This window comes from Austrofundulus limnaeus, unplaced genomic scaffold (assembly GCF_001266775.1).
Source record: "Austrofundulus limnaeus strain Quisiro unplaced genomic scaffold, Austrofundulus_limnaeus-1.0 Scaffold503, whole genome shotgun sequence".
NCBI lineage: Eukaryota > Metazoa > Chordata > Actinopteri > Cyprinodontiformes > Rivulidae > Austrofundulus > Austrofundulus limnaeus.
The window spans coordinates 318645-329846 of record NW_013952905.1 but is presented as its reverse complement, the minus strand read 5'-3'; the positions used below and the strand labels follow the sequence as shown (position 1 = coordinate 329846).

Genomic DNA, 11202 nt, shown 5'->3' with positions numbered 1-11202 from the left:
GGTCAGGAGTGTCTGCAACTGTTATTTTGTGGGTTGGAAGCAAAAAAGTTTGAAAACCACTGATCTAGTGGAGAAGTGACACATATATGACCAACAGGTCTGACAGCTTTCACCCTCAGCTGTTGACAACAATGTTCATCAGTAATATTTAAAGAACTCAATTAGTGCTTATAAATTTAGCCCATAAATTTATTAAGGGCTAATCCACTAATCAATTAAGAAATTAGCAAAAGCCTTAAAGCACTAATCAGGAGATTAGTTCCACTATTAGTGCTTTAGGGGAACTGTGTCCACCACTGGTTGTTTATTAACTTCCATGTGGTGATATGTTGGCTCTATTTTCGTATGAATAAATCTGTTTTTTTGTTCTCATTTCCTGTCCTTAAAGGTGATGTTGTACATAAAGCTACCTATTTAGTTACTTCATATTTAAAATGTTACAACCTCCCTAAATGTAAAACACATAGAATGTACAGATTTTTTTTTGTCTAATGGGTCATCTTTTTGTCTTGTCATCATTCTGGAACAGCACATAGCTTCATCCTGGAACCATAATGGCGACCCGGTGGAGCTGCTGAAAATCAGTGACAATGTCTCCAAGTTCAGACAGGCTCTGAAAGAAAACCCTCGCTTTCTCCAGGAAAAAGTCAAACACTATTTTAAGGTAAAAAATATTAAATATGTTTTTATTCTCCCTCATAATGTTTGTACTTATTTTTTTAGCCTGACAATGTTTAAAAATGAACAGATCTGTCGAAACAGCCCCTGTGTCTTTTTATTTAAAAGGTCATCGCCAACAAATGGCTTACAGTTTTCACCTCGGGTTATTTATACACTGTTTGGATTCAATGCTAAAGCTTTGTGTGAAACTCCCCGTGCAGGATAACACACATCGTTTGACCCTGAAGATGAGCCCAGATGAGGGCTATCTGGAAAAGCAAGCCGAAGCTGAGGAGAAGAAGCTGCAAGAAAAGATTCAGGCTCTGTCAGATGCAGATAAAAAACTGATTTATCAAAAAGGTAACACGTTCTTTTGAAATTCATGCTGCTCACTTATTTCTTCTCTGTTTTGTTTGTATTTTGGTGTCTACAAGGTGCTTCTGACACAGTTCTGTGTTGTTTTCTAAAGGTCTGGAGTTACTGGCTGCTCAAAGTCAAGTTCAGGATGCTTCGACTCTGCCTGCACTCAAAGTGTCCGACATCGAGCCGACGATACCCATCACCCCTGTTCAGATGGGCTCTGCAGGTTCTGCAGCATACTTCTTTGTCTTTGCCTCACCGGAGATGTCTGAGAAATGATCTGTTTGTGTTTGAAGTGTTTTTGTCCTGACCTRCACAGGAGATGTGCCGGTGCAGTACTGTGAGCAGCCCACCAATGGTTTGGTGTACTTCAGGGCCATGTGTAGTCTCAACACTCTGCCGGAGGACCTCAGGGTTTATGTCCCACTCTTCTGCAGCGTGGTCACCAGGTGAGSTCACCCGACGAGCATGGATGTTCGTTTTACCCAGAAACATGCTTCAGATTGGTCCGGTCATTTTTAGAGGTTCTTTCAAATGAATTAAAAAAATACAAAAATAATCTTATGGAACAGATGTTCTGCTGCTAGTCTTTACTTTGCATCCCTTTATTTTTACCAGTTCTAACTCACAGGGGCATCTAGTTTCTATTTTAGTTCAGTTCAGTGCCTTTATTGTTCCCCCAAGGAGAGAAATTTGATTTGCAGCCAGGGATTTCCAACATACAAACACAACATAGACAATGTCGAAGCGTACAAGCAGCAATTTATAAAGGTTTAAATAAATTTTAAAACTATAAATTTAGAATCAAAAAGAAAAAATAAGTGGGTCCTCTAGATGGGTTCTTCTTTAGTGAAACGTTTCGTCTCTCCTCCAAGAGACTTCTTCAGTCTGATGAGTTTCAGGTGAACTCAGCCTTATAAGCACTGCCTCCACATGGACAAACAGGTTAGTCACATGCAAAAGAGGGCCATCGACTAATAATAGCTCTATTTAGTTACATGCATAAATTGAACTATTCAAGCTTTAGGCCCTCCCTGCTGTGAAATTATCATTTCTGATCAGATTCTTAACCGTCTCCATGGCAATGCTCAGAGAGGAGAAACCACTCTGTTGAAATTTGACTGCCACAGGCAATGTATGTGCTTATCAGAGTACTCTAGAAGAAACTCGGACTTTGCGGCTACGTCCCAGCAAGAAATCTGACAGAATTGTCACCTCCTTATTAAAATTAGTTCCTGTCTTCCAACCCCCACAAGTCTGTTTGATCTCAAAAAGACTGTTGTTTCCTCTTCAAAGGCTCGTACCTCCACCACCAGACTCTCTTCTAGCTTGACTGATCAAAGGACTACATTCATCATTAAATGTGAAAAAAGGAAAAAGATGAAGAAATGTTTTCTGTATATCTAATTGTCTGTTTTATATATGTTATTGCAAAGAAATGTCATTTAATCCATTTCTTTTACAGAAATAACCAAAAGCCATTTAAAAAAATCCACTACGTTTTTGCTTAATTAACTATTCAGTGGAATAGCTGTGTATTGTGTTTGTTTTTAGATGAACTTCTCCTGAAGAAGAGGTGTCTTATTTCATGATTCAAGCATAGTGTGTTTTATTTTTTTCTATATATGTTAAAGCACTTTAGAAAATTCAGGACTTGATTTTAATAATTAAGTGTGTGACAATCTTATATTTCTGAGGCAAAACAGATGTCTCCTCTCCCCCTCTTTAATTAGATGCAAGATAATTAAACTAAAACACACTCCTTTCTTTGTCTTCGAAGTAAATTTTCCCTCCAAACTTGATTTGCTGAAACCCTTTTAGTGACATCCCTGATATACTGTTTAACAATTTAATTGGACAACTCAAAAACTTTTAACTCGTGAGTTTAATTATTACTTCCATGTGTGTTAAATGGAAAACGTTCTGAGTTCACAACATCAATTAATGGTTGATCTGACTGGTTGCCTTAGAAAAGTTAAAAGAATTTTTAAATAACATCCCAGTAACTTAAAATCCTAGTTACTAAACTATTTCTCAGCTGGTAACAACTGCACGCTTTAAAAGGAGGAAGTTACAGTTAATTAGTGGTTTTGAGGTTGCATTCTTATGACTGGGCTGCTTGGATAGGTTTGTAAACACGATGAAATGGGGATGTACCCCTAAGATAAAAGTAACTCGATGCTGAGCTAATCCTCCATCTCTCACTCAAGCAGGTTGATCTATAATCTGTACAGCTTGCTCTGACCGAGTTTATGTACTGACCCCAACCCCAGAGACGGAGGAGTGAGTAAATAAGGGGTGTCCTTAGACCAATGAACACCTGGTAAACTGAGGGTCCTTAGGGAAGCAAACATGGCGCCCAACGTGGGGCCCCTGGTGTCCTGAGAGACCCCCGGGACTAGCGTCAGAAAGGGTAAATCCCAAAAAGTCCAAAAAAGTGAAGAAAAATAGACGAAAGTGGACTTCGGCGATCTGCAAGGTTGAAAGCAGACCGTAGGGAAGACTGGCTGGGCCGCTGGACTCCCGCCCCTGCAGGAACTGCGCAGCGTGTGTGTAGGGTAAAGAAAGGTCTCACTGAGTGTAGCCTTAGCCCCAAGAAGGTGAGATAAGTAGCCAAAAACCGTTGACCCCCATCTCAGATTTGTTCGTACGGCAAATGACTTTCTGGGYCCGACCCTCCTACCTGGACAAGGAACAGCGAAAATATGGCAGCTTTATACCCACCTGAAGAGGTGGATAAGAATAGACAGCCGAATGAACCCTGCGAGAGCGCAAACACTGCAGTGTTCCTGCCATATCATGTAATTCTCTATGGAGAAGGGTGCAAAGAGTGGCACCCCAGTGCTATCGAGCTGCTAGCCAAACACAGCAAGGAAGGAGAAGCTAGAGAAGCTGCAAAATTACTGGATGAACATATGAAGGGCATCGAAGTATTGGAAGGATCCAAGATCGATGATTTATCACTGCTAATAGTAGTGAGAAATCCCACTAAAACAAAGAAAAAGGAGCACATTAAAGTGTGGCTGCAATGGTAGATTATAAAGCTGGAAAAATGAGGAGACAGAGAGACAAAATCCCTCATCAGCTCATCCAGCAAATATGACCCAATAGTCAAAATGGTGGCGGTACAAATGGGCATCGAACCCAACCCCAGCGACAGAGGAGTGAGTAAATAAGGAATATCCTTAGACCTACAKCTGGTAAACTGAGGGTCCCTAGGGAAGCAAACATGGCGCCCAACGTGGGGCCTTGCATACAAACATTAAAAGCAGTCATCTGTAAATTTATAGATGAGATTAAAAAACTACGAGTTTAGAGAGCTGATTGCAGTGGGTACAAAAGAGTTCTTCCATTTGTTTCTTTTAATCCCGGGAGGCCTGAAACTCAGGCCAAAGGGAAGAAGCTGGAATTCTGTGTTTAAAAGGTGGTCTGAGCGGTGCAGGATAAGCCTTGCTTTTTGGGCAATACAACAAATAAAAATATCATTATGGTGGGATTGGGTTACCCCATTTATCTTGTTTGCCGCAGTAACAATTTTGTTTAAGCAGTTTTTGTTCTGAACACTTAGATTTCCAAACCAAGCAACTATAGAAAAAGTTAAAAAAAGATTCAATAAAATACTTATTAAAAAGGCTCATGATCCTTCTGTTTTGTACTAAAAGTGTTCAACTTCCTTTATTCCTTAATTTTATAATATTTTCAAACCAAACTATGATGGAAGAAAAACACTGTTTCTCTTAGTTTTTCTCTTTTGGGAAGGGGTGTTGGGTTGGAAAAAAGCACATTAAACAATGAAAAAAAAATCACTGCCTAACCCTGCTTACAAACTCGGACCTAAATGCCAAAACTGAGGATTAGGGACGATAGAAGAAAGCCCAAGAAATATCTATTTTTAACCACTTATCAGGGTCCAGGTTGTATGGACAGGCCTTCTCAGCATTAACTGTCGGTCACCTGTGAGGAAAGAAGGGATGCGTTGATATGAACTGTGCATTTTAAAGAAGTGACTAAGGGTTGTTAACTGTTCGGTTAGGATGGGCTGTGGAGCTCTGGACTACAGACAACAGGCCCAGCAGATGGAGCTGAGGACGGGGGGGATGTCTGTCTCCAGTCAAATCATCCCTGACTCGACCCAAATGGACACGTTTGAGCAGGTGGGTGCCAGAATTGAGGTTCTGAATCCCTGACGATCTGTGTACAGCCTACATGTCAGATCTGGAAAACAATTCTAGAAAAGGACTGGAAATATGTCTCGGCAAAGTTAAGTTAGCTTTACATTCTAAAGTCACGGTGACAGAAAGCTGCTCTGAGGAGGAATGCTGATGAAAAAATGGATGATGACATTAAAYCAACATTTCAACCATAACATTTAAATGACCCGTTTCCTCTTTTTGGATAAAAATGATTTTCTGCTACATTAAACTTCCCTTCTCATTGTTTCTGGTCTCTGTCCCAGGGTGTCCTCTTGTCCTCTTCCTGTCTGGACAGGAACCTTGCTCACATGTTTCAGCTGTGGAGTGATATATTCAACAGGTACTGTGAATCTGATCGTTTCATCTGAGGAGCCTTTCAGGTTTTACAAACCAATAAATGTGTTTTTGTCGCTCAGCCCCCATTTTGACAACGAAGAGCGTCTGAGAGTGCTGGTGATGATGTCAGCGCAGGAGCTGGCCAACGGGATCTCCTCCTCTGGTCACATGTATGCCATGACCCGAGCCAGTCGCCACCTGACATCAGCTGGGGGGCTTCAGGAGACGTTTGGTGGGATGGAGCAGGTAGTTCTGTGAACACATCCACCTGAAATAATGTGTGAAGAAGGTTTGGAGCATAAAAATATCAGCATAGACTAAACAATTCACAGTTCATGAATGATTACTGAAAGTTGCTCAAGAAGCTAAAAGATAAATGCAAGCTAAAAGTAGGAAAACGCTAGCTAAAAGAGGCTAAAGTCTTGTTATGATGAAAAAATAAGACATTGGCTAAAAACTAAAATGTTTAAAAGGCTAACTAAAACTAAAAATAGCAAAAGGCTAGCTAAAAAATTAAAGTAGCTAAAGGCTAAAATGCTAGCTAAAAAAATAAAAGTAGCAAAAGGCTAAAAGACTAGCTAAAAAATAAAAGTAGCAAAAGGTTAGCTAAAAATAAAAATAGCAAAAAGCTAGCTAAAAAATAAAAGTAGCTGAATGCTAAAAGGCTTGTAAGAAAATTCGTATTCAATAAACTGAAGTCGATATTAAAAACACCATTGTTAAATAAAATGATTTGCAGAAGGAATCAAAACCATACAACACCAGAATTCTGGATCTGAGTGAGGTTTATTGTCACTCAAGCTGACAGGAAACCAACACTGGCAAAAAACCAGGAAGTTCATCTATTTATACAGGTTCTTCAATGCCTGCGTTCGCCCCCTACTGACCTACGGCTGAATCACAGGCATTCAGACAAAATTCTCATCTACTGTTATCATAACGGTTGATTATGTGTTGTCACCTATTTCGGACATGTAACTAATCTATATCAATCAAAACATAATAGATCAAACACTGTCAACATTACAAAAAGGAAAACCTAAGAATATAGTGTTGTGCTTCTAACATCAGCACTAACCTCTAATAACTTTAAATTTCTTCAGGCTGGCTAAACATTAAAGTAGCAATAGGCTAGCTAAAAATAAAAATGGCAAAAGGCTAACTAAAAAATAAAGTAGCAAAAGGCTAGCTAAAAATAAAGTAGCAAAAGGCTAGCTAAAAAATGAAAATGGCCAAATACTAGCTAAAAAATAAAAATAGCAAAAGGCTAACTAAAAAACAAAAGTAGCAAAAGGCTAAAAGGCTAGCTAAAAATAAATGTAGCAAAAGGCTAGCAAAAAAATAAAAATGGCAAAAGACTAGCTAAAAATAAAAGTAGCAAAAGTCTAGCTAAAAAATAAAAGTAGCAAAAGGCTAGCTAAAAAATAAAAGTAGCAAAAGGCTAGCTAAAAATAAAAGTAGCAAAATGCTAACAAAAAGCTGAAAAAATGTTGAATTCACAGGCTTTAAATAGCTCAATAGCTTTTATTATAAATATTCTATTTATAATAAAAGAATATTGACGTAATTTGACAAACTCACTTATCTTCATTGTGGCAGAAATAGATCGTATTTTATTATTACTGCATTACATACTAGGGGTGTAACGATACATCGATCTATACTGATATATCGATTTGAATGGATCATGTTATATTGAGGCAAAATGAAAATATTAATCTATGTCATCATCAAATGCTCGATGGGAGTCGATGTCATATACCCAGCTAACGGTCATTTTGTTAGATGGGCATATGATATTGCATTATATCAATCGCAGACAATTTAATTGAATCAAAATCGTATTGTGACAGACTTTGTGATATTGAGAAATACTGAGTCGTCATCCAAACTTATTGATGCAATATTGTATTGTTATAAAGCTGGTGATGTACACCCCTCTTCCATACAGTAAATTTAGTGATGAGAACGAGTAGGGTCATACAGTATTTTTGGAAACCCTTTACTGTCAGTTTCTGGTTTTCCTGCTCTGTGTGATTCAGAGGTGATAAATTGTGTTTTTATTTCAACATTAGGTGAAGTTTATGAAGAGGGTAGCTGAGATGCCAGACCTCAGTCAGGTCATTCGAACATTACCCAGAATCAAAAAACACCTTTTCAACCCCGAAAACATGAGGTGAGCTCATTTTCAGCCTAAATAATTGACTTTTTCTTAAGTATTTTCAGCACAGAGGACCTGATGTTTCAGTCTTTTTGCCCGTTTTTAAAATGTTTTTGTTAATCTGTGGCGTTTGTGTTTCTGTATTTTTCACTTTGTGTCTCCAGGTGTGCGATCAATGCAACTCCTSAGAAAATGTCTGAATCAGCAGCACAGTTGGAGAGTTTTATAAAGGATGTTGCTGAAAACAAAAAAGAACGCAAACCTGTGAGAACAAATATTATTAAGGTAGGATTGTTCCAGTTAAGTCAGACGGCTTCCTCATTTAGAAAAAAGAAAACAATTTGGTTCATTTTTATGTTTTTCCTGTTTTACAGAAACCTCTTGACCCTGTTGATGATTCTGGACCATTTAGAAATCTCATAACTGTAAGTTTCATGTTTAAAGCATGTATTTTTTGTACATAATAAAATATGTTATAAATATTTATAATAATGTCTGAAATGTTTTGTTTGTTTTATCTTACAGGAGCCAAATTTRCAACCGTGTCAGATGAAGACGTTCTTCCAGATGCCCTTCCCAGTTAACTTTGTCAGCGAGTGTATCCGTACTGTGCCGTTCTGCCACCAGGATTATGCCAGGTAACTAAATTATCTGTTAATGTTGCAGGGGTTACCCATCGCAGAAATACACATTTCCACTTGTCTTTGACTCTGGTTTAAAAAAATCCTTTCTTAAAAGATTTATTTTATTTTCTTTAATAAACAAAATAATAATGTTCTTCATGTTTTTGATTTATATTCTCTTTTAAATACAAGTTATTATCAATTTATAAATCAAAGTTGTCTAATGAATTAATCTTTGCATTATTTTCAGTAAAAAANTGACAGGTTTCTGCAGAGCTTAAAAACTGCTGAAGAGCAGGGAAATGACTAAAACGTGCAGGATAGTGGTCCTCAAGGACCAAGATTATAAACCTCTGGTTTAAACTGAGGTTCATTTTGACAAACATCAGATATGTTTTTGATTTAGTGCCAGATTCTATTTTTTAAAATGTATTTTTACAATCACTGTGTAATGTTTAAGTTCTAACTCGGTAAATATTTGTATCAGTACTCTATATTTGCGTGTACCCAAACTGAAGTACTCGTCCTCAGTTTTTCTGATTGTATTGTTTCACACTTTGTGTGTCTGTGTGAGAGAGAGTGTTTCTCTGTCTTTTCTACTTTTCTCCAGCTGTCTGTCTCTTTTCTCTCAGGATTGTCTCTCTCTCTTTTTCTTTGCCATCTCCCTCCCCACAGCATACTCTCTCTCACTCTTTCTCAATCTGACAGTAACATTAAATGCTATCAGCTGATGAATGCTGTTTTTATACAGAGAAAAAGTTTTACCAGTTTTCCCTAAAATTACAGTGTAATTTGCTTGATTTTTTTTTGCTGATTATTTAGTTTGAGGATTTGGCGCGTTATCAATAATCTATTGGGAATGAAACATCGGCTTGTGAAATTTTAATGTCATTGCAATTTGTTCATATTCTGAAAAAAAAAAATCCAAAGTCTTCTTGAAATTTATTTGGAACATTTATGTGTGTGAGGTCTTGGTGAAGACAAAGTCACTGTTACATCTTCAAGTGGGATAAAGTTTTGTCTTTGAGAGACGGGGCGTTAACTAACTGTACATGGATCAGTGGTGTGAATCCACCATTCCCCCAAAAAAGGCCGCTGCTCGATTTTGTGTTGGCAGTAAAAATATTGTAGAGGTAGTAAAAATAGGTAGTAAAAGGTAGTAAATTCAACTCTAGGATTTGTGTATAAACCCTGATGATATAATTATGAGTATCGCCTCTAGGATCACTGTCAGACCAAAAATGAAATTATGACTCAGGAATGTCTTTGTTCTTTGTTTTGTTATCATCTAAGCAGGTATCTTGAGACCTGAAGTCTGGCAATTGTCCCTTGGAGAAGCTTCAAAGGGTTTAACAATGATGCTTAAACAATGAGGCATTCCCAGTTCCTGTTCTGTCTTTACAAGTTGTGTGGTTTTTTTTTTTTTTTTTTTCTTATAGACAGACTACAGCTAAAGTTCCTCTGAGTGAAGTGACCAAGATAAGGAAAAAAAATGGGGGGCGGTCACAGGAGATACAGTCATTATTTCCCATTGAGAAGTTGCAGAGGTTTAAAGGTGAAGTTAATAGAGGCAAGAGTTTGTCTGTTGATGAAAAGATTCACGTTACGCTACAAATCCCCCCTTTGCAAATCACAACCTTGTCCACGGTTGTGAATTGCACACGTCAGCATAATGTGAATGGCAAGTTGCACAGTCATGGTGGTAGATCTTGATGTACTTCCATAGCATTTGTCCAGAAAATGTTTAAAAAGTTAATCCAGTGAAGGTATATCCAAACAGGAACAGGACAGGTCCGGATAATCCAGATGGTGAGTTTGGTTGATTCACTCATCAGGTGGTGAGGTAGATCTCTGAAGAATGAAGTCGAGAGGGTCCGTCTCTGGTCGGATGAGTTTGCTCTCTGACGATTGGAGTCGAGGAGATCTATCTCTGGTCGGATGAGGTAGCTCTCTGATGAGCAGAGTCGAGAAGGTCCATCTCTGGTCAGGATTAGGTGGCCCTCAGGGTTGAGGTAGGTTTGCTCTCTTATCTGGTGGTGTGCTCTCTAGATAAGTTATCAGGGGGACCTACAGGGGTACTGATCTTAGTCAGGCTACAACTATGTAATTTCTCTAGGGGAGTAACTCAGAAAAACATTAATAAAATCGTTGACGACCTATCGTCACTAATCTATGATTAAATGAATAACATAAATGACATAAACTTGTCAACGTGCTTCTGACATGTTCTACAGGATGGTGGGACTCTAATTGTCATGGGGGACTAGATCAAGTTTATGACATAGCTAAAGGATGGGACTCTTTGTTGTGGGAGACTAACAAATGAAAATTAAAGTAAGATTAATGGCAAAATAAACTAGTGATTTATCTTGAGGTGGGAACTCCAAGGATCTACTCTTGAGTTCTACCGCTTCAGGGGGAAGTTGATATTTTTACCTCTGAATCCTCATCTTCATCCAGATAAAAGATGTTAGGAGTCTGGATGGGTCTGCCATCTTTACTTTTAGCAAGGCGAAGGAAACGAGCGGTGAATTGGTCGAACTACGCTTGCATGGACCGCTTGTGACGAAGATAGATGAACGTCATTACTGCGATAATCAGATATCCTAATATTACAAGTGAAAACATTAGAGTATCGATCGAGGACCAAGCGTAGGCGATAGGGGGAGTCGGCTTTTTGTTGTTAGACTCCAGGATTTTTAAAACTTGTTTAATAGGTTCTATGTCGATAGTTTGTGAACCTTCAAACTGTATTTTCTCGAGGGTTTGAGTCTCAAGTTGAAGTTAGGCCTGTCACGATAACAAATTTTGCTGGGCGATTAATTGTCTCAAAATTTATTGCGATAAACGATAATATTGCCTGGTGACC

The 11202-nt window shown here is 38.3% G+C and overlaps 1 protein-coding gene across 1 annotated transcript in view; it reads left to right on the top strand.

Annotated features, from left to right (window-relative positions):
• The window catches only part of pitrm1 (pitrilysin metallopeptidase 1), a gene marked incomplete in the record, with an annotated part of 43497 nt that overhangs the window by 18729 nt on the left and 13566 nt on the right, over positions 1-11202 (top strand). Inside the window, 11 exon segments of the mRNA XM_014025826.1 lie at positions 530-664; positions 882-1020; positions 1130-1246; positions 1340-1469; positions 5054-5174; positions 5477-5553; positions 5630-5795; positions 7625-7725; positions 7875-7995; positions 8085-8135; positions 8236-8348. Of these exon segments, the coding sequence (XP_013881280.1) occupies positions 530-664; positions 882-1020; positions 1130-1246; positions 1340-1469; positions 5054-5174; positions 5477-5553; positions 5630-5795; positions 7625-7725; positions 7875-7995; positions 8085-8135; positions 8236-8348 (1271 nt within the window).